General features: G+C 38.0%; 2 protein-coding genes and 1 pseudogene across 5 annotated transcripts in view; 1 reads left to right on the top strand and 2 right to left on the bottom strand.

Annotated features, from left to right (window-relative positions):
- The window catches only part of LOC109406996 (UNC93-like protein MFSD11), a 465,065-nt gene that overhangs the window by 58,139 nt on the left and 382,908 nt on the right, over window positions 1-24,018 (bottom strand). The window lies entirely within an intron of this gene.
- On the bottom strand, window positions 8,268-14,342 carry LOC134285349 (uncharacterized; annotated as a pseudogene).
- LOC109406906 (cytochrome P450 315a1, mitochondrial) overlaps window positions 12,492-24,018 on the top strand; it is a 37,400-nt gene continuing 25,873 nt past the window's right edge. The window contains exons 1-6 of the mRNA XM_062845937.1: window positions 12,492-12,543; window positions 14,351-14,557; window positions 14,626-14,762; window positions 14,831-15,043; window positions 15,101-15,316; window positions 15,372-24,018. The exon at window positions 15,372-24,018 is cut by the window's right edge and continues 25,873 nt beyond it. Of these exons, the coding sequence (XP_062701921.1) occupies window positions 12,507-12,543; window positions 14,351-14,557; window positions 14,626-14,762; window positions 14,831-15,043; window positions 15,101-15,316; window positions 15,372-15,485 (924 nt within the window). The 5' untranslated portion in view covers window positions 12,492-12,506 and the 3' untranslated portion in view covers window positions 15,486-24,018. The remainder of the gene's footprint in view (window positions 12,544-14,350; window positions 14,558-14,625; window positions 14,763-14,830; window positions 15,044-15,100; window positions 15,317-15,371) is intronic.

The raw sequence follows: 24,018 nt of genomic DNA, 5'->3' as shown, positions 1-24,018 counted from the left end.
AATTGAATGAGCTAAAAATTTCCAAAATCGATGAAAAATTGACGGAGATATGATCATTTCAATTTCGTGGGTACCCGGGTACCCTGCCGGCCTTCCACGTAATAAAAAAATGCAGGAGCCCCTCCCCCTGCCCCTCCTCACTTTAAAATTTGGTCAACCCCAGTAATAGATGTATATTCACGAGTTCTAAGATCTAACAGAGTTCCAACATCCTAGTCTCAATAACCATTAAAATATCGAGATTTGAAATTGAAAAAGGTACCCGGGTACCCTGCCGGCCACATAAGTGTTAACAAAACCGTTTTAATTTTCGTGGATATAATGACAGTTCAATCGATAAATGACAGTTCGACCCGAACAAAAAATTTCCCCATACAAACTTTAAAAAAAATTAAAAATAGCTCCCGGACTCCAAAAATAATGAAATTTTTGATTTCGACTAATTTTTGGGCGGAGAATCGGATTACGAAATAATCTGGATAACCCTAAAGAACCCAATTTGTTAACAGTTACTTCGCTGATAGTTCAACATTAAAAACAAGTCGATGTCCGAAATCATGTAACTTGCATCTAACATTTGGCTACCGTAAAACAGGATATCTTTTATAATGCGGAAAACATTGATTCTGCGGGAGGTATTGTACTTCAAATCTTATAACATAAATTATGTCAATCAGTTTAGCAAAAAGCATACGTAGCTCAAAATAATACATATGAAGAGCCATCTCAGAGGTATTTTGATGCAAATCAAGTTTATATGAAACTTTTTAGACAAAAAAAAATTGTTGATATTTTTTGTCATTTATCAACGCCTTTAAACAATCTGCTCTAAAACTGCTTTTTGAGTATTTTTTCAAAGAAGAATGGCCACTTATTCTCGGTAGATCAAGCATAGTAAAATCCAAATACGTCCCTGAATCTCTTAGCGAAGCATGTTTTTACGAATTGAAAGCAATTTTGTGAATTGGAACAGAAACCCCCATACACCGATAAATGCCTAAAAGTATGCAATGCCCAGGGCCGGATCTAAGGGGGGGGGCGGGGGGGCCCGGGCCCTGGGCCCCCACATTTTAGGGACCCCCACAAAAACATTTTTTGGTTGCTAACATTAGCTTTATTTTTCATATTACTCAAGTACTGTTCGAAAATAAGGAAAAACATTTTTGGTCATCTCTCCGAGGGGCCTCCACATCCACTCGGGCCCCGGGCCCCCACAATCCTTAATCCGGGCCTGGTAATGCCCTTGGATTTTCATCTGTCAACTTACTATGCGTAACATGATCAAATGTTTATGAACTGTAAACATTATATTGTTTCTCAGATAATGATTCTTGATAGCTAAATTCACCCAGTTTTACTCAGTACTTCGCAAACGTACATAAGTATACAGCGAAAAATGAAATTTTCTGGACAGGCAACATTTTCTCATTAAAAAAACTGGTCAACTATTTGTAACTTTTCATTAAGTGCATCAAAAAATCACAAATTTGTACTGTAAGTTGATCATCTAGTTCACGGGTTCCCAACCGGTGGTCCGCGGCCCCCTGGGGGGCCGTAAAGCCAGTCTAGGGGGGCCGCGATGTTACTAAAAAACTGTTAAATTTTTATTCTATTTTGTGCAAATTATACCAATTTTTAATTTTGTATACCTCCATCCCCAAAAGCCACAACTTGAACAACAAATGTTCAGTATAAAACGCCTTCAGAAGAAAAAAATTTCGGCTGCGCCGCTATTTTTCAGCTTCAACTCAAATTGAATATTCATGGCATAATTTTTACGAAATGTGAGTGCCGAACAAAAAAAAGTATCATTGATCGTCGAAAATCCCTCAATCCCTAAATTTCTGGCTACGTCACTATACCAAAAAAACTTGGTTTCGTTCATTTAAATCATATTTTTTTTTCTTCAAAAAAATTTGATTGGGCCGCAGATGTTTTGACAATTCTTAAAGGGTCGCCACCTCAAAAAGGTTGGGAAGATTTTGAAGTAAATTCTTAATTTTTAATCGTGTCTTCAACTTAAATCAATAGAAAGGATCTGATGTATCCTTCAGCAATTTTTCTTATAAATTTCTCCAGGATTATTTCGATTGGTTCTTGTTGAAATTCCTCAAGGGTTTTTTTAAAGGAATTCCTTCAGTTATTCCTCCAGAGATTTCTTAAAAATGCCGTTCCGGCAGACATTTCTTTACAGTTTCTTGTAGGATTACACCTAGAAATTCTATCAAAACTTTCTCAAGAGATTTCTGCAGGAGATCCTTCACAGATTCTTTCAGCGATTCCTGTATGATTTTTTCTATGGAGATTTTGTTTTCTCCAGAGTTTCTTTCAGGTATTCGGGTGGGTCGGTATGGTTGGGGGTGGATTGATACCATCAAGAATTGCTCCAGAGATTCCCTCAGGCATTTCTTCCAAAATTCCTCCACGAGTTATTTTTCTAGCAAATCCTCGAGGGATTTCTCCAAAGTTTCTTTAGGTATTCATACAAAGACTGCTTCATAAATTCATTTTAGGATTTATTCAGACCTTTCTTCAGGAAATCTTCAGGAGTTTTTACAGAGCTTTATTCCTTGGCATTTGTTCAAGGAATATTTCTACCTGCAGAGGGTTCTTCAGTTCTTCCAGGTATTTTCCTTCAAAATATTCTTTACCTTCAGAAATTTTCATAGCAATTCCATAAGGAATTCTACCAGGGCTTTTGTTTTCAAAAATTTCAGCAGGATTTTCACTCGTATCTAGAGAAATTGTACAATAAATTCTTCAAAGTATTTCTCCTGAGGTATTTCCACAAGTTCTTTCAGGAATTACTTCAGAAATTTCTCAGGGATTTCTTCAGAAATCCATCAAAAATGTCCTTTTTGGAGGAAACTCCTCCAGAAATTCCTTAAGAAATATCTTCAGAAATTTCTTCATAAACTCCACCAAGAGTGTTTCCTTGGAATTATTTCCAGAATTCCTCCAGAAGTTTATCATGATTTTTTTAGGAATTCCATTGAAGATATCTCAGGGAATTCCTTCAGGTCCCCCAACGATTATTTCAGGATTTTTTGTCCTTTCATATTTTTTTCTAAAACTTCTTCTAGGAATCTCCACAGGTATCTTCTGGAGTTCTTTCATGGATTCAGAAAATCCTTAAGCGGGATTCCTTAAGAAATTCTAGAACCCCTCCAGTATTTTTTTGTGAAATTTCTGGATGAACTGCTGAACAAAAAATCTCTGGAGGAATCTTTGTATGAGTCACAGGAGATATTTCTTATGGAATCACAGGAACTATTTTAAAAAGAACCATTGTAGGGGTTTTTACAAGAATCCCTGGAGGAATTTCTCAAGGATATGCTGGAGGAACTCTTGGAGGAATTTCAGCAGGATTTTTAAGGGTATTTCTAGGAGGTATTTCTAGGAGAATTTTACGAAGAAAAATCCAAGGAACAACTTTTACTGATATTCCTAAAGAAATCCATAAAACACTGAAAGAGTCTCTGGAGATATTTCAAAAGGAATCCATGGAGGAATTACTAAGAGAATGCATGAAGTAATTTTAGAAAAAAATGTCCATTCTAATTCCAGTAAAATTCCCTGGAGGTATTTTTGAAGGAATTCCAGGAAAAGTCCTGAATGAATCTCAGGAGGAATATCTGAAGAAATTTCTGAAGGAATAACAAGGAAAACTTCCTGGAAAACGCTTGGTGGAACTCCAAGAAGAATTTATTAGGAAACTCTAGAAAAGTTCTTGAAGAAATCCTTCAATAGACTACCAGGAGGTTTTTTTATATTCCTGGAGAAAGCCGAAAAATCTCATGAAAAATTTCCAATTGAATTTCTGTTGAAATGGCAAGCAAATATTTCTGGAAATTTTCTGAATCCGTGGAAAATTTTCTAAAGGTATCCTTGGAGGAAACGCTGGAAGAACTTCAGAAGAAATATACAGAGCAATACTGGAACGCAAGAATCTCTGTATGAATTTCTGCAGGAATCCCTGGATCAATTCCCGCTAGAATCACTGGAGTTAATAATGCAAGAATCTCTGCGGGAATTCTTGTTCGTTTTTCTGGATGAACCCCTGAAGTAATTTCTGGAGACTTTACTGCGGATGTTTCCAATGGAATCCTTGGGGAAATTCTCGAGGAAATCTCTGGAGGAGTTCGTGAAGAAATCCTGTATGAGTTCCTGTAGGAATCACCGGAATATTTTCTGAAAAAAAATCACTAACTGAAACAATTTCTGAAACAATCTTCAGAATGCGAAGATGAACCAGCCTAGGGCTGGAAAACTGAATAATAAAAAAAATTAAAACTTCTGGATTCGCTGGACAAACTTCTGATTCCTTCAGAGGGATTTTCTAAAGGATTTTCTAAAGTCTTCTATCTGAAGTATTCCCAGGCGAAGTTTCAGAAGGAATCCATGGAAAATTTCCTAAGCAAATTCTTGGATAAATTTCTGAAGAAATTTTTAAGGGCATATCTGAAGGAAGCCCTGGATTACCCGTAACGTGGGTAGATCACCTTACAATGGTGCGTTACGGCGTAAGATCAAATTATAAGATCAAAATTTAGTTTACTTTTTGTGTTTTGTTTTATTTTATTTTTGCATTTTCACTACTAATACTCATTTTTTCAGAGTTATTTAGTTGATTTTAACTAATGGTGCGTTACGGCGTAAGATCAAATTATAAGATCAAAATTTAGTTTACTTTTTGTGTTTTGTTTTATTTTATTTTTGCATTTTCACTACTAATACTCATTTTTTCAGAGTTATTTAGTTGATTTTAACTATAATTTTAATATAATAACTGTTTGTTTGTAGGTCAATGTAGGTCAATTAAATTTCTATATATCATAATAATGTTTATTATTTCAGGTAAAATCAGGTAATTGGTCAACTATATAATTAAATATATTTAAATTACATGGTACTTGGGATATTGGGAGGGGTAGCCTAAGGAAGCTAAATGAACTGGTTTCTGGACAAATGTTTGTGGGGTGGCCAGACTTTGTCACGAGATAACAGCCATCGTGTTGTCTTCCGAAGGTTTCCATTGAATTTAGCTTACCCTGCAACAACAAACCAGCAGGTAGATCATTCCCTTCCGGTATGACTCTGCAGCCATAGGTAATCCTTGCGCTGATGGTGGGTACACAATCATCATCATCATCATCATATCTGAAGGAAGCCCTGGAGAAATTTCTTAATGATTCCATTCAGCTAGAACAATTTTTGAAAGGGTCCTTTTATTTTTTATGAAGGAATCCTGGAGTAATGTGTGAAGATATCCATAGTGCAATTTTGTAAGGAATCCATAGAAGGTTTTCTAAAAAAATCTCTGGAGAGATTTCTGAAACAATCCCTGGAAAAATTTCTAGAAGAAACTTTGGTGGAAATGTATTATGAATCTCGAAAAAAAAAATAAAGGGAACTCAGAAGGATGTTCTGAAGAAATTCTTCGTGAAATTTCTGAAGGAATTCTGAACTTTGAAATTTCTGAAAGAAATTACTTGAACTATGTTTGAAATAATCCAGGGATGATTGTCCGAAAGTGATTTTTGAAAGAATCCATGGAGCATTTTTTTCGGAAGCTTATGGAGCGAAGTTTATGGAGGATTTTTTTCTAAAATAAACCGTTAAGAAATTTTTGTAGTTTTTAATTGAATTTCCAAATAAATTTCCGAATGATTGCTTGATAGATTTCATGGAACAATTATTGAAGGAATCCCTTGAGGAATCACTGAATGCATTTTCGAAGGAATCCGTGAAAGAATCTCTGAAGAAATATCTAGAAGACTGAAGACATCAGAGGACGAATTTTTGAAATAAACCCAGGGAGAAGTCCCAATATCACAGAGATTTTTGTTTTGCAAATATGAGGGCGCAAAAATTATCAATTATCAAATAGGCGATTTTCTTATATTCAGGAGAAGCAATTTCCAATAAAGAATATACTTTAACGTATGGAGGCACAAAAGTAGTAATATTTATTCACATCAACAATTACTCAAAGTGTGTGAGGGCGCAGAATAGATCGAAAAATCATTTTATTAAATTCAAGAAGGCGGAATAAAATGTTTCTTCATACTGGAAAAAAATATCAAAAGGAAATTTTTCTCATATGGACACAGAATTATCAATCAAATAGGCGATTTTCTTTCAGCAACAAGAAGGGAAGAAACATTAAAAAAAAGTATATATGGCATATGGCAACATAGAAAAATGAGCTCTTTCGATATGGCAATATAGAAAATAGCAATAGGGTATCGCGCCACTTGGGCGGTGGTTCTATATTCGTCTGTTTGCCACTATAAATCTATACTATAATTTTGAACCAATTGACTTGAAATGTTGTACACGGGTAGATACTATACCTATCTCACCACATTCTAAAAGTTGTGCCAATCGGTTCAAATTTGACTGAGTTATAGTGGAAAACAGACGAATATAGAACCACCGCCCAAGTGGCGCGATTCCCTATGTTATTCACTAAACAACCCAATTGCCAGTTGCATATTGAAATATGAAATCTCCTGAATGCACTGATATGAAACATTGTTGAATATAATTAAAAAATATTTTAGTGACGCGATCGAAAATAACATTAATTTGGAAAGTTTCGAAACTTGGTTTAATATCAACAAATGCCAGTCTATTAAAACGCAAAAATATGATATTGCAAAAAGTTTACTGTTTGCGCGAAATAGTCTATGAAACTTTTGATCAACATTGTAGTACACAGAGATTAATTTTTGGATATGTAAAAAATATAAGTCGGAATGTTAAACGTCTTAAGTAAGCGCCGCCATGATGCGATAGTATTTAACCCTCGAGTAATCGCGCTGTTGTATTTTGTACAACACATTGAAAAAATCTCGCTTTTTGTACTCAGCATTGGCGTGGTGCTGACGCAGGTAGTCCACCGCGCGAGTTACGGAAGGTTAAAAAGCACAATTTGTACCAACTAATGACTATGACCAACATTGTGCCGCCGCCAAATTATGAACCGAATTCCTTTCCCATGATTTACCGACATGAATGCACACTAATGTGTAAAGTGTCGAAAATAAATTACCTAACTAACTAACTTTCCCATGATTTAAGCTCTTTTAATATGTCTCTTGCCGCCAAATTACTATAACACTGGATACGCCAAATAATCGCTGCAACTTTATTTATCTGATTCAATGTCCAATTTAGCGCATACTATCATGAAAATTAACTGCCAACACCACCGTCACTGCCAAGTGACGGTGGTGTTGGCAGTGGAGAAAGTAGCGTTGGTGGCAGAGTTGGCGGCAGTCGACGGTTTCACAGCAGGGAAAATTCTTGATGCATTCACATTTTCGAGAGCACTGGGAACGACGGGTGCTGCGACAGCAGCAGCATAGGTTCTGGGTAAACTTCCACTTAATTCCATACGGTCGTTCGACTTCGAATCATCCAATGCGACATCGTGATCCTCGGGGAATATGACGGAGTTGTTGGTAGCATTAGAGCGCAGCGTAGAATCCAGATTGAGGCGATCAATACTGTTGTAAAAATCGGTGTGATCGTGCTCTATTGGACCCGACTGCATGAAACGTTGCAACCGTGACGAAAAATTAGACTCCCTTCGCATCGGCTCGGTCATGGGAAGCAGGTTGTTGAGTTTTTTCAGATGTTCTCCAAACTGTCCTATCCTCAGATCCATTGAATCAACACGTAGCAGCAGATCCCGCATAGTCTTGATAATAACGGCTTCGCGATCGATCACGCTCGGATTGAAGTTTATTCTGCAAATCTCGCAGAACCACAGTAAGCCGACGTTAGCCTTGAAGTTTGTGGCATTTAGACCTACGCACCCGGGATGGAAAAGGATTCCGCACAATCCACTGCACATCACGCTTCTCTTCGATCGCCAAATATTGCTACCGCAAGCCTTGCATGCATCCATGCTTCAAAATAAATGCTCCACCTTAAGAAAATCTACAGTTGGATTTGAATTTCCCTTCGAAGAGAATATTAGAAGCTGTCATGAAGAGATAGCACAGGAATACATACACTTTAGGTGCACACACTCGTCAGGCCAACTTTTCCAAAATCTTTTAATGTTTCGCTGTATAGGAGGACTGTTCGCTAGAGCTGGTATCGAGATGCACTTCAATTAAAGTGTCTCGGGTTTCGACACCACCGAGCGCACCCAGAAGTATTAGTTTATCCAACACAGCAGCACCGCATTAAAGACACTGTATGCTAAATTTAGCATACAGTGTCTTTAATGCGGTGCTGCTGTGTTGGATAAACTAATACTTCTAAGACACGAAATCTGATTATTGTTGCTGTTGATGATGATTGTCGCGTCATGACGATGATGCTGTCGAGCAATGCTTTTAAAGCGCGTTTGACATGTCTCCTGCTCGATTGGAATGACATTGGATGAACCAGCCCTGAGCTGAACTTCTCGTTAATGAAGATAATAAAAAAGTGTGTGTACGTTTAACATAATGTCGGTATTGAGCATTGCAAGGATTTCGCGACGATCGTGCAAATGTTCGATCTTTGAAAGCACAATGTTCACACATCCAACAACAAAGGAAACAGTGCGTAATCAAACCGATTTGTCAAAACACAACCCCAAAATACGCATCCGCTGCTGAAAAACTGTAGCGGCGACTTCATCCAATGTATGCTGAAACCGGTGTGAACATTTTTGAGTTTGACAATTTGATTTGCCTGTGCGTCGTATTTGGCGCAAGATCGTCAATGTATAATAGGTTGTCCCAAAATTGCACATGGTCAAAAAACTTGGGGGCTCACCCTGCAAATGATAGCTAAGGGTGTTAGAGACAAACTTTTGTATGACGGCAACTTTCAAAAATGACGTTTAGAGGTCGCCCCGGCGAGATTTTTGAAAAAAGGGCATTTTTCATAATAAATTTCATACAAATATTTTTTACCGTACAAAAATTGGCAATATCCACTATTTTTATATTTTTTACAGCTTGATATGGATCCAAACTTCTTGGGAAAAATAATTTACGACTTGTTTTGCAGCTAGCTTTTTCATACTAAATTTTTGAATTTACTAAAATTTGTCATTTTTTATATACTTTGCATTTCACCCATCATAAAAAATATCTTAACCTAATGCCAATTTAAAACAATATTCATAAAAAGATAGGAAATTTTATGAGGAAAAACTTCACCGAAGACAGCATGGCCTTATGTTATCCATTTTAGAGTTATTCACAATTTACTATTTGGTGAAATTTGAATTTTTAGGTATTTTTCTAAAAATCTCACATAGGAACTGCCCAAAAACACATACAAAGTAAAAAATCACATATGCTCAACAAGTTTTTGTCTTGATTGTGTTATGGAATTATGGTGACATCATTATTTGATTTTTATTTTTTGTTATTCAATCCCTTGATATGGAAATTAATTAGCAAAGATTTCTTAAAAAAGCTAGTTCTCTTGACAAGCTTCGTACCGCCTATTGATTTTTTAAAGATATTCTCTACAAAATGTTGAGCCATATTTTCGCGTTTATCTTACTTTCCTGTCGATATTCTCAATTATTTTTCTACATGAAGACGTATGAGTCCTGGACCAGTGAAACAGCCCAGGAAACAGTGGCAAAGTGAATAAAGGCGAATACGTTGATCCATACCAAATTCAAATCGCGATTACGAACATCTTACGTAAGAATACCAATTTTTAGATACTAAGTTCCAATTCAAGATATTCTGAAAAGCAGGGCATGTCTTTTTTACATCTACTGATTTGAACTATCTTATCAACACCGAAAATAAGATACACCGAGGCAAATTGAAACGGGTGGGATGAGATGAACCAGTGAGTTAACGTAATGTTATCCAAGGTTAGAACAATTTGATTACCATAACACATACACGGCATACAAAAAGACAAGGTAGGCTATTATTGGTAAACAACAGTTTTGGACGTAAACAAGTGACGTCATTTTTATCGTCCTATCTGTTGATCAAAATGATAAGGACTAGTAGAACGTTTTATTCATGTCTTTGAACGATTTGAACAACATCATTGAAAAACAAAATCGACATGTTTTGCGGAATGTATCACCTTCTAAATGATATAGAAAAGGGGCCGTGCGTTCGATTGTGTATTATGCTCAGTGAAGAGAATTGTCAGACAAAAGAAGCACAAAACAAGCAACAAAGAAGGTGCGACGATTACTCTTTATCCCTACTGGTAACAGATAATGACATGATCTCGAAATTTTTTGTTGCAGACAAAACAGAAGCTGAATATGTTGCGTACTTTTCAACTCGTGAATAATCAATTATTGCTAACCCAAAGTCGAAACTGTTTGATGATAGAGCTTCACCAGAGTTGCAGTGTTTACCGACTCGAAGTTACCGTTCGAAAATCGCAATGCAAGGCTTAAAAATCTCTAAACTCGTGGTGTACGATGTTAATCCCATTATTTTCAAGTTGGGACAAACTTATGTCGCATGGGTTTGTTTTTCGCAACAAATACAGGTTGCGACATTGTCATTATTGTTGCGCGATGGTTGATTATGCTCGTATAAACCATTGTCAGTACATAACCGTTATAAATGCCATGGCCTACTGAGGCATCTCAAAATGGTACCTAATGATAAAGTTTCTCACTAGTATGCGCCTTTCTAGATCAAAGAAAATGGATTTGTCAACGGAAAGAAAAGTTCAATGAATGATGCTACCATAATTCCTAAACACAATCAAGACAAAAACTTGTTGAGCATACGTAATTTTTTACTTTGTATGTGTTTTTGGGCAGTTCTTTTGTGATTTTTTTTAAATACCTAAAAATCCAGATTTCACCAAATAGTAAATCGTGAATAACTCTAAAACGGATAGAAAAAACGCCATGCTGTCTTCGGTAAAGTTTTTCCTCTTAAAATTTCCTATCTTTTTATGGAAATTGTTTTAAATTAGCATTAGATTCAGCTACTTTTTATGGTGGGTAAAATGCAAAGTATATCAAAAAATGACAAATTTTAGTAAATTCAAAAATTCAGTATCAAAAAGTTACCTGCAAAACATGTCGTTAATTATTTTTCCCAAGAAGTTTGGATCCATATCAAGCTGTAAACAATATAAAAATAGTGGATATTTCCAATTTTTGTACGGTAAAAAATATTTCTATGAAATTTATTACGAAAAATGGCCATTTTTCAAAAATTTCACCGGGGCGACCTCTAAACATCATTTTTGAAAGTTGCCGTCATACAAAAGTTTGTTTCTAACACCCTTAGCAATCATTTGCAGGGTGAGCCCCCAAGCTTTTCGACCATGTGTAAATTTTGGGACAACCTAATGTATAAGCACAGAGAACAGGCATCCAAGTCCAATCAGAGTTTTGTGTAAGTGACGAGAGTTTCGATTGGAAATTTGTTGAATATTTTAACTGGCTTTCTCAGTCTGGGGAAATTCAAAACGACTAGTTTTGTATTGCCCGACGTTTCGGCCTTGTTTATTTGGCCTTTTTCAAGGGTAAACTAAAATAGAGTATACATTTTTGGTATTACAACATAGAACATAAACATAACATAAAACTACACCTACACTGTCTGTCGTTCTTCGTTACATTTATATATGCCGCAATTTTCATGTTGGGCTTCTTGTATGCCTGGATTTTGTAAATAACACTTATTAGGGACATTTAACATTTTTTACCATATTCAAAAACTTACGAAATAACTATTTGATTTTGTTTGGGGACACTGGACTGGACACACCTATTATCAACGACCTGGAGTGTACGATTACAAAATGATATTCTACGGTTGGTTAAAAGATGGCGGGTAAGGCAAGGTGGAGCTTTCGTGCAGTTGGATAAAGTTTTTGGCTTTATCGTACTTTGGACTTGTTCTAAAACTACTGGTGTGTGTTATGTGTACTATTTCTAAGTTGTTCTCTGCGAGAGTTGGTTGTTTTAATTGTGTGCAATATGCCAGCGTAGGCAGTATTGAGTCCATCTACATCGGTGCGGAAATTTATAGTATTGGATGTGTTTTGTATATGGCACATTTCCAATATTGGTAGAGCGGTGGATCGGAGAGTGCGATCTACTATTTTTGTACCGTCGAGGTTAAACGTGTGGTTGTGTTCTATCATATGCTGTGTGAGAGCTGTTTTTGCTTGTGTGATGTCTGTTGGTGTATTTACAATTTTGTTTACATCTGTTTTGTGTCCGCTCATTCGTTTTTTGAGGTGGTTCGTAGTCATTCCTATATAGACTCCTTCGCAGTTGTTGCAAGGAGTACTATAAACAATGTTATGTTGATCATTTGGGGGAACTGGATCTTTGATCGGTCTTAGCAGGGATTTGGTTGTTTTAATGTTCCTGGTGGCTATTTTTACCTGGTTGTATTCTTTTTTTCAGGATGTTGGAGATGGTGCGGATCAAGGTCGGAATGTTTGGCATCGATCGGTAGAGAACTTCTGTGGCTTGGTGTTGATGATCTCGTTGTGGGCTGTTCGTTTGGTGCTGTTCTGTTGGTGGATTTGTGATGCTTGGTTGCAATTGCATTGGCGGTGACATTGAAGGTGATGTCTGCAGTGGCGGAGGTGGTGGTGACGGCAGAGATGGCAGTAGCTGTGTTGACGTTGGGGTGCTTTGCGGTAGTGCTGGTGGCGGTGGTCCTGGGGATAGCGGTGGTGGAGGTGGTCTTTGGCTAGTGGGTGGTGGAGGCGCATTGTTGCTGGTAATGCGATTTAACATTCTATTTATGAGCGAGGAGGGATAGTCGTTTCTCCTCAGATTTTGGAAGATTTGATTCTTCTGTTGTTCGATCTGTCCATCCGTGGTTAGCTGGAGAACGCGTTTTATGAAGTTCATCGCTACGTTTATTTTCATGGTTGTTGGGTGGAAAGAGTGGTAGTTGAGTAGGCGGCCGGATGATATGGGTTTGGAGTACCACTTGGTTGTTACGGACTGATCGTTGTGTCGAACCACGAGTGTATCTAGGAAGGGTAGGGTGCCATCTTTTTCCATCTCGATGGTGAACTGCAAGTGGTTGTCATATTGGTTGAACGCTTCCAGTGTGTTCTGCACTTCGGGTTTTGGTAGGACGAGAAAAAGGTCGTCCACGTATTTTTTCAGGACGCGAACGTTGAATTTCAACTTCTTGGTCACTGACTCCAGCAGGTCCTCCATGACGTAGTCAGCTAGGATTGGAGATAGGGGGCTCCCCATTGCTGTGCCAAAGGTTTGTTGGTAGAATTTGCCTCTAAAGCAAAAATAGCTGTTGTTGATACATAATTCCACCATTTCGAGGAAAAGGTCTAGGTTGATCCGGGTTCCTCTACTAATGTCTGGCCATCGGTGTAGTATGCTTCGTATTACCAACTCCTTCGGAATGTTGGTGAACAAAGACACAACATCAAAGGATACGAGTACGTGATCCGGTGGGATTGAGATTGTGCTTATGTATTCTGCGAAGCTGAAGCTGTCCCTAATGTTGTACTGGCTGCAAAAGTTGTCTTGAAGGATTGTGTAGTTTTATGTTATGTTTTCTGTTCTATGTTGTAATACCAAAAATGTATACTCTATTTTAGTTTACCCTTGAAAAAGGCCAAATAAACAAGGCCGAAACGTCGGGCAATACAAAACTAGTCGTTTTGAATTTCCCCAGACTGAGAGAGCCAGTTAAAAAAAAGTTTTGTGTAAGGAATATTTCATCGGCAACACAAGTGGCAATAGCGTGGCGCTGCAATCGGTTAATTTCACGTACTAATTTAATTCACCACTTGAAATATTTCAATTCACCATTGACTGTGGCAATATGGTGTTTGGCGGCTTTAGTGCTCTCATCGTGTATTGGTTTGCAACCTTACTCAAGTAAAGATTTACATCCTTACACAACTTTCTGAATGACATTTGTTCTAGCCTGGATGTCTGTTCTCTGTGGTAAAAGCAGGGTACGAAAAACGGATCACGCCGTTGTTCAATTTGAGATGCAATATTTGCTTGTTTAAAATTGACTCTTGTTAGGTCGAAACTAAATAATTTGGCTAAAATAACAAATGTTTTAGTTTGTTTCGGAAGCTGTCAAAATATAACTACCAATATAATTGTAAATTTTAACAAAGTTTAGTTGTATTAAGGTATTGAACCCTTAAAACAGTTACATACAAATTTAGTTTGTTTTAACCAACATTGATGGAAGCAAAATTTTGTTTGTGAAAATATCAACCTGAAAATTTGGCTGAATCTTGCTAAATTTTGGTTGCATCTACCAAATATTTTTCTCCGTGTTCAATTGGACAGCTGCATAAACACTTGTAGAGAACCATAGTTTTGGAAATATTTAGCCTTTATATCTAACACCGCGTTTATTTTGTTTCTTTTTAGTTATTCTAAGTTTGATGCTGGGTACCTCATTTAATCCAGAAAGCATGCTAAAACTGAACGAGTTGGTTGAGCAGTTCTCTCGTACTGTCTACCAGATCTTCTTATATAGTTCGAAGCTAATGGCTATCCCCCCTCAACTGGCTGATCGTCTGCAGCTAGATGCGTGGAAGCAGTTTGAAAAGATTGTGCCTGAAACCCTTTCAATTGGTAGGTAATACATATTTAAGGATGCATTATATTATCAGAGTTTTAATGGCAAAATGATTTCGTTTCAGCTGACAAAATAATCGACATTTCTATAGATGATATTGAACGTGGTGATGGACTTTTATCGAAATTACAAGATTGCATCCCATCTAGGGATAGCATAAAACGAATATTCTCAGATTTTATTATTGCTGCAGGAGATACGGTAAGCATAATCATTCCTCTCAATTTAATTATCATATTTGCCCTTCAATATGCTTAAACTGTTTATAGACCGCATTTGCCACTTTGTGGTGCTTGTACCTTTTAGCAAAAAATCAAGCTGTTCAAACAACTGTACGTAGTGGAATCAAGGACGATTTTCTAGAATCACCACTTATTCGCGGCACTGTGAAAGAATCCCTTCGCTTGTTTCCAATTGCTCCATTCATCGGCCGCTTTTTGAATACAGATGCCATTATCGGAGACTATTGCATTCCAAAAAATGTTCGGATATGGTAATGGAAGTGGAAGGCGTTCTTGTTGATTATCTTTTTATTTCAGACTCTTGCATTGTTATCGTTATATTCAGCTGGTAGGGACGAAGCAAGCTTCTACTTACCGAACGAGTTTCTTCCACAAAGGTGGTTACGCCGAGACGATAAAAGCATGTCGTTAGTACCGTTCAATGTTAATGCCAGTTTGCCTTTCGCTATGGGAAGCAGAAGCTGCATAGGACGCAAAATAGCATTAATTCAAATGCAATATCTATTGTCTAAGGTATATTCAGACATTATTAGTTTTATATTGATAGTAACGATTTCTCAACTTTCAGATTTTGAATGAATATCATTTGACAGTATTGAACGATAAAGATGTAGAAGCCGAGCTTAAATTAGTAACAGTTCCTAGTTCAAAGATTAGGCTAGCGTTTCAAAAACTAGAATAATAATGTAAGCAAATTATTGGACCGTATGAATAAAAAGTAGTATTCCACAGTTTACTACAATTTTGTAGTAAATACTACTGTTATTGGTATGAATAAAAATAAAAAAAGCATTTACTACACTACAACTTTCGAACTTACTAATTTTGTGGAACATGCTCCACAATCGGTATGAATAAAAGTAGTATTTACTACAAGAAATTTGTAGTCTGCTCAAGAGGTTGCTACAAAGTCTGCGATGCGTGTACCTGAAATCATAACTTATATTTTAAACTGCAGAACATGAGTTATTACTCAGTTATTTATTGTATTTCTCTAACTTCGCCCCTGTTATCAAGCAGACAACGCTCCGCACATTGTTGGCTGTGGCGTCTCAACGTAATCTGACCCTACGCCACCTAGACGTTAAGACTGCTTACCTTTACGGTAGCTTAGACGAGGAACTGTTTATGAAACAGCCACCAGGTTTCATCGTCAAAGGGAAAGAGCGACTAGTTTGCCGACTTCGCCGTAGCATTTATGGCCTGAAGCAGTCGGCCAGGTGTTGGAACCAGCGTCTGCATGCCGTGTTGCAGCAACTGGGGTTCAAGCAAAGCGAATCAGATCATTGCCTCTACACCAAGGTCGTCGGTGGATTGCAAGTCTTTTTGCTAGTTTATGTTGACGACATTCTCGTTGCGTGTCGGAGCTCCGCTGAAATCGACAAGATAACCAGAGCACTGAAAAGGGAGTTCGACATCACAGACTTGGGAGAGCCAAGCTACTTCCTAGGTCTGGAGATTCAACGTCATGATGGGAAGTACAGCGTTAGTTTGGAGGGATACATTGATAAAATCGCTCAAATGTATGGACTTCAAGCTGCCAAGGCCGCTAAGAGTCCAATGGACACTGGATTTGTTTCGACAACGGATAGCAGTACACCATTCTCCGACAATTTGGCGTATCGGAGTCTCGTTGGTGCCCTATTGTACGTAGCGGTATGTGCTCGACCCGACGTGGCCGTGAGCGCATCCATCCTTGGTCGAAAGGTATGTGCACCCACAGAAAATGATTGGAACGCTGCTAAAAGGGTCCTCCGTTTCCTGTACTCAACCAAGAGCGCACGTTTGGAGTACAACAACGAAGCCAATTTTGCCGGGTTCTCGGATGCCGACTGGGCAGGTGACATCAACACTCGTCGTTCAACTACTGGGTTTGTCTTTCTATACGCCGGAGGAGCAATTTCTTGGGGCAGCAGGCTTCAACATTGTGTTACGCTCAGTTCAATGGAATCCGAATACGTAGCTCTTGGAGAAGCTACTCAAGAAGCTGTGTGGTTGAGGCGATTTCTTACCGACATGGGTGAGACTCTCGAAGGACCGACGTGTATTATGGATGATAATCAAGGGTGCATACAGTTCATACACTCAGACCGAGTTAGTCGTCGGTCAAAGCATATAGAAACGAAGGAGAGATATGTGCGTGAACTGTGCGATCAAAAGGTGATCCGGCTCGAATACTGTCCTAGCGAAACCATGGCGGCTGACCTTTTGACGAAGCCGCTGGGAACAACGAAGGTCAGGCAGTTATCCAAGCTGCTCGGGCTTCATCCAGGGAAGGTAGCGACACCTGGTGAGGAGGAGTGTTAGAATTTCCACCACTTGCCGCTAGAGTGTGCGCCCATCGCACTACGACAACATCGACAGACAGATCAACTATGTTCTTGCTTTTTTGACATTTTGATATTGTATTTCCGTTTCCGACTTCATTATCCAACTCGATCACTAGTCTCGACTGTGTAAAATCGAATGCGTTGTAATAAAATCGTTCCTTTCTAAAAGTCCCGTTTTTTACCTGTTAATATCCGATTTTGCCCAACATTTCTTAGAAAAAAAATATCTTATCACGCCTTTCCTTGGATAGGAAGTGAAGACGTAGGTCCCGGCCCATGTGTTGATGGGTTCGATATGTAGGGTCCCGGGTGTGGTGACTGTAGTCTCCCTGGGCGTCGTAATTGAGGGCTTAGCCACTAGACACAGCCGATGTAAAAACACAACATGGACAGAAAAAAAAAGAAGACGAAGATGAATATCTCTTTGTCATTGATCAAATAGTGAAATATTAGCTATCGTCTCATGTGTTCCGGTCACATTGAACTCCAGGTTTTAACAACCAGGAGCATGCTAGTCTTTTGGTGTGAGGAAGAGTGGCACATACGCAAAAAATGTTTTTTTTTTTTAAGTTTGCATGAGGTGGACCAAGCAGATCATACTATGCCGTTGATCCCTGATACCCCTGTAGACTATAGACACTATAGATTCCATAGACTCGCGGAGACATGGTTGAGCAATACGATTTAAGTGTGTTTTACCGTGAATTTAGAGTGTACCGAGCGAATATGACGTCACGCAATCCATTAGGCCGTATGAATAAAGTTGAGTAAATACTCTTTACTTAATCTATGTGAAGCCGTGGAGCAAATCTCTGTGAAACTTCACAGAGATCTGAGTAAAGAGTATTTACTCAGCTTTAGTCTTATGGCCTATTACACTAGTTTACAGCATTTTTGAACTCGGTAAGCTGATGATCGGTTTTGGTGTAGAATCATGCCCTGAGTTTGAAAACGCGAAGGAAAAAAAATACAGTAGAGCGGAATTTTTTCGACTTTCCATACAAGGTTGATGATTTGAAATCGATTTTTGTTCTGTTTTTAAGCAAAGTCGCTCACTTCACACACCTCATTCTCCGTAATCAATACTCCGATTGAGCTGAATTTTTTACTGTATCTCGCCTACATATGATATGTCAAAAAAAAAACGTTGAGAAAGAATTTTTAAATTGTTTTTTTCCTATTGAAAAAAAAAAAAACATCTCTTCATATATTTTTGGAAATTTTGCTAAATCGAGATGAACTAGCCTAGGGCTAAAAATCTCGTTAATACAGATAAAAAAAAAATGCTAAAATTTGAGGAGATCGTTCCCAAAACTCGCCAATATCTTGAATTTTATCAATCTGACGCAAAACCTGCATTCAGATGATCGAATGGTATTATATTCCGCTTTTAATTTATGGAAAAAGATTTAAAATTGGTTGAACAAGACGCAAGATATTTGAATTTTATTAAATTCCATATTTTAAAAAGTTGTAAAACACGATTTTGAGCTAAAACTTAAAAACTGTTCTACTTTAAATTTTTTGAAGCACGGTTTCGAAATCAGCGCTAAATTATGCTTTAAAAATTTTGGTCGTTGACAGAAGTTCACGACTTTCGTTTTATTTTGTAAACTAGTGTTATCGCAACTGAATTCGTGACGTCATGCTCGTTTGGCTACACGAACTGACAGTTCGTTTGGCTACAGTTGTCTTAGCCTCCGCGAGTTTATGGTATTTATAGTGTCTATACTGTAGACAGTCGGTGATACTGTAAGACAACATGGCTGTGAATAACTAACTGGTTAAGATCAAAATTAGGAATGTAAATTTAATTTAATTTAATTCAAATGTTAACATGTTATTCAGAAGATTTTGGTTTGTGTACATTTTTTTAAGAATCTGATGCTACATGGAAAACAATGGCCCGTATGAATAAAAAGTAGTAACTACTCATACTTTGTAGTTACTACTTTGAAATATGATCCACGCCAAAGTAGTAGCTGAGATGTCTTATTGCGTATAATAAAAACACTTGTTTCGCTGAGGGTTAGATCACAACTGATTTGTGTATTTCGTTCAGAGGGTTTTATAGGGATCAACTACAAAAGCTTACAATACAACAATAGGTATATCACCAGTATATGAATTCTAGCTTGGTATTGTATATCCTTCGTATAACGGCTGAAACCCGAAGACTGACTTTAATCAACTCTAAAAATAATTGAAACATACATAACAGAAAACTGTCGCATAATTTCAACTTGGATAATCCTTCAGTAAAACTAATATTTTCCTACTTATCAAACCGTACTCAATATGTTGAATTTAACAGTATTATATCTGACAGAATTTCAGTTTCTTGTGGCGTACCACAGGGATCTATTCTGGGTCCTCTACTTTTCTCAATGTATATTAATGATTTACCACTCGTATTATCTTTTTGTAAATTTCATTTGTATGCAGACGATTGTCAGTTATACCTTTCTGATTTACCTGATTGCATATCAGAAATAGTAAGAATAATGAACAGCGATATTTATAACATCATTAGATGGTGTGAACGAAATGGTCTTGTACTTAACACGACCAAAACTCAAACTATTTTGTTTCAAACGAAACGTATGTCTGTGTCGGACGCTCCAAAGGTCAAAGTTGGAGACAGCCTCATAGAATATTCGGAAACGGTTAAAAATTTTGGCATAATAATGGACCATCATTTGAACTGGAATGCCCAGGTCAATTCTGTATGCAGGAAAGTCTACAATGCTCTTCATTCTCTCGCAACTTTAAGATATTTCACTCCACAACATGTTAGACTTCGTCTGGCACGTTCACAACTAGTGCCTCTTTTTGATTATGGAGACATACTTTTCGGACTGGTTTCGCAAAAAAATTGAGAAAACTCAATTTAGTTTACAATGCTGTCACTAGATATGTATACAATCTCAAAAAATATGATCATATCTCCAGTTATGAAACATTTCTTTTGGGACGCACCTTTGTCAATCATCTCAAGACCAGGATTTGAAATCAAACATTTAAGATTCTTAACAACCCTCCAAAGTACCTCGCAAACTTTTTCACTTACGCACGATCAACAAGAGCACCGTTGCTTATTGTACCTAGATGTCGTTCAAATTACTTAAAAAATTCATTTCGTCAACGAGCCATTAAAATTTGGAATGAATTACCAGCACATTGCAGACAAAAAGGCAACTATCATTCATTCAAAACTTGCATCGATACTCTTTTCAAATGAAATTAAAGTACATTAGCATTTAGATAATAGAAATAGTTGGATATAGAAATAGTAGCATATACTTTGAAAACCAGCTGTTGTCTGTCTTCTTCTTTATTCGATTTGATCGTCTTACCACCGATTGATCTTGAGCAATTTCGCTTTGCTGAGAAGATGCACATAGAGCCCTTGGATGAATTTCGCTTCTAGACGGCGGCAACGCTTCACCTGAAGGACCTAACGTCAGAGGTACTACTTCTTCCTCCAATTCCTCGTACCGCCTTTTTCTTCCGTGCCTCGAAACCGATTGTAACACCATTCTACGTTGTTTAGGCTTCGCTGGCACCCTCATTTGCCCCCTGTGAGCCGAAACTGGGTGAGAGCCTAATGCGATCTGAATCATCACTGTCACTGCAGCTGTAGTCATCCTTAAGACGTTTGAAATACTCTTGAACATTGTCTGTCTTCGAAGCGTCGTCCACAAATTTCACCGTTGTCCTCTGGCTATTGTTGTAGCGGTAACAATTTTTTTGAATATGGCCTCTTCTGTTGCAAAAATGGCAGGTGAAATTCGCGTACCTACCCTTGGTGGCTGATCTGTCGCCCGACCGAGACCTATCTCGAAATGTACGGCGTTTTTCACAAAATTCGCGATTTCTACTTCCAGTGCTACCTTGACCACGCTCCCCCTTAAATCTGTCAAATCGGCTATCTCTACTGCCCAATCGATGCTTTACTGAATTTACTCCTACTTCTGAATTAATTGTCTGTGCCTGAGAGACAGTTATCTCGCTGTTCTTAATCAAACGCTCCGCTGTTCTAGCTGTTAAATTTTCTTCGTTCAATAGACGCTTTTGTAAATCACGATCGAAAACACCGAACACTAATTGGTCGCGAATAGCGTCGTTGCGATGGGTACCAAAATCGCAGGACTCCGCCATCAACTTAATTGCAAGAACGAAATTTTCCCCTGACTCTGATGAACCCTGCTTACGACATCTGAACTTGTATCTAAGAACAATGGTGGAATCGATTTTGTCATATCTTTCCTTTAGCTCCTTGTGATATCAGCATATGACAAGGTTCTCAAATCTGTAGCTGGATATAACAACTTCAATTCCTCAAATACTGTAATACCAGCCAAACTAAAAAAATATCTTTTCTACGTTCCACTTCAATGTTGTTAGACGAAAAAAAATATTCCACCATTTCGACATAGTTTGAGAAAGATGTGCCAGGCACATAAGGGTCAACAGCACCAATTAAAGTCATTTTGCACTGCACCTTTATTGCTCCAACGTTTCGTAAATCCTTCGAATTCCAATGGCGGCCTTGGAAATTTGGCACCAGGCCCTTGGTAGCGCAGACTGTTGGTCACACTTCTCAAAATTACCTTTTTCCTTTAGCGCGATCGCTTCTCACTGCTACTCCTTTTTCCCAATCTTCACGAAGCCTTTTGATCACTTATCCACGATTTCTTCCCAATGCTACTTGCTTTTCACCGTCGGTTTTTTTTTTCAATTTCGGGTATCCTTTACGACGCCGCACTACCTGCGCAACCGAACACTTTTTACTTATTTTATCTCCTGACGACGCTCCAACAGCGCAACCGTACAGGGTACAATCTGCCCAGCAACACACAGCACTACCGACCCCAACAGCAACAGCAACTAGCAACACTCTCCTACAGCAACAGCAAACCAGCACTTTCTTCTCCGCAATCTTCAAATTTCCTTTGAAAAATCACTTTTATACTGATCTCCCTAATTTTCATGCACTTTTTGTACCACAATTTTTCTCTTCCAGCCCAGCAGAATAAAAATCGCCAAGTGATCTGCGTACCACAATCACCCGTACGTTTCACTTTCGCCGGTGCAATAGAAACAGCCTACTGCAGCGAACAACCCGTATTCACTATTGTTTCTAGTCACACAATACCCTATACAAGACTCACTATTGCGTATATTCAAATTTTTCCTCGTCGACAGTTGAGATGTCTTCTTGCGTATAATAAAAACACTTGTTTCGCTGAGGGTTAGATCACAACTGATTTGTGTATTTCGTTCAGAGGGTTTTATAGGGATCAACTACAAAAGCTTACAATACAACAATAGGTATATCACCAGTATATGAATTCTAGCTTGGTATTGTATATCCTTCGTATAACGGCTGAAACCCGAAGACTGACTTTAATCAACTCTAAAAATAATTGAAACATACATAACAGGAGCTTTGGTATGAATAAAACCATTTTTCGAACATTGCAGTAGATACTACTTTCGAAAAATTCGATGTAGTATTTACTACATTGAACATTTGTCAAAATGTACTTTGTTTTTATTTGGGTTGCTAACTCTTGGTTGCTCTTCCACCAATAAGCAATCCAGAACGAATAAATTATTATTGAAAAATAGTGGTTTTCGCAGCAGTTTCCGTATTAGCAACGTATTTAAGTTATAACATACAAAAAGAGTACTCCACATCCGACGCATACGGTGCCGCGACATCAGCCTGAGGCCGCGTCAGTACGATAGAATATATTTGTCTCAAACGAGCAATGTGCATCCGCATTCTCCCATGTTGGCGTGCCCACGGCCGCTGCCGCGCCACGAGATAAGATCCAGAACACTCCACGAGTACCCTCAACTCAACATAACCACTATTTTCCAACAAAGTTCATGACAAACGCAACACCATCTCCGGCAGGTTATGTCAAGTCCGCCGGAACTTGCATTTGAATGTTAGCTTATTTTTTGTGTAAATAATATTTGGAGGATTTTCCGAAAGAAATTGGAATAGCCTAAAGAGAAATACAATAAATAACTGAGTAATAACTCATGTTCTGCAGTTTAAAATATAAGTTATGATTTCAGGTACACGCATCGCAGACTTTGTAGCAACCTCTTGAGCAGACTACAAATTTCTTGTAGTAAATACTACTTTTATTCATACCGATTGTGGAGCATGTTCCACAAAAGTAGTAAGTTCGAAAGTTGTAGTGTAGTAAATGCTTTTTTTTTATTTTTATTCATACCAATAACAGTAGTATTTACTACAAAATTGTAGTAAACTGTGTGTAACGGTTGTGTTGTGCACACAACGTACAGCAGCTTAAGCGCCACTCCCGGGTTAGGGAGACTGCTGACGCGTTCTACAGGTCCGGCTATGAGACTCTGTTCTAGGGCGAGTTTACTAGTGGCTCAAACACTCCACAATGGTCCGAATCCACGTTTTAGCTGGAAAAAAATCCGTATCTCTGTTTTCGTTGATTTTAGGCGTTTGGTGTCTTCAGAGAAGTTGTTTGCATTTTTTTGCTGCATCTTTTCCAAAAATTTTTGATTAGGGTGGTCCTCGTCTTAACTCAAATCTGGAAAAGAATTTTTTAATTTCAAGTCATACGCGATCGAGTTCTTCAGAAAAATTGTAGGCAATGCTATTTCGAGCAACTTTGCTGAATATGCCGTTTACCTAGCTCTTAATTTGAACATAGTAGGTCAATTTTAAGTTTTGACTTAGGGTGAGCCCCCCAAAAACGGTTTTTTCGCAATAACTATTTTATTTGTTTTTTTTTCGAAGATGTGAGCTTTGGAGCATTTGAAGAGCAAGTAATGACGCATATTTGTTCTGAACATTGCATGTTGCTAGGTCTTGTCATTCAAATGTTA

Source organism: Aedes albopictus, chromosome 1, assembly GCF_035046485.1.
Source record: "Aedes albopictus strain Foshan chromosome 1, AalbF5, whole genome shotgun sequence".
Taxonomy (NCBI): Eukaryota; Metazoa; Arthropoda; class Insecta; order Diptera; family Culicidae; genus Aedes; species Aedes albopictus.
Note: the sequence above shows the minus strand (reverse complement) of the source record. Positions and strands in the feature narration are given on the sequence as shown.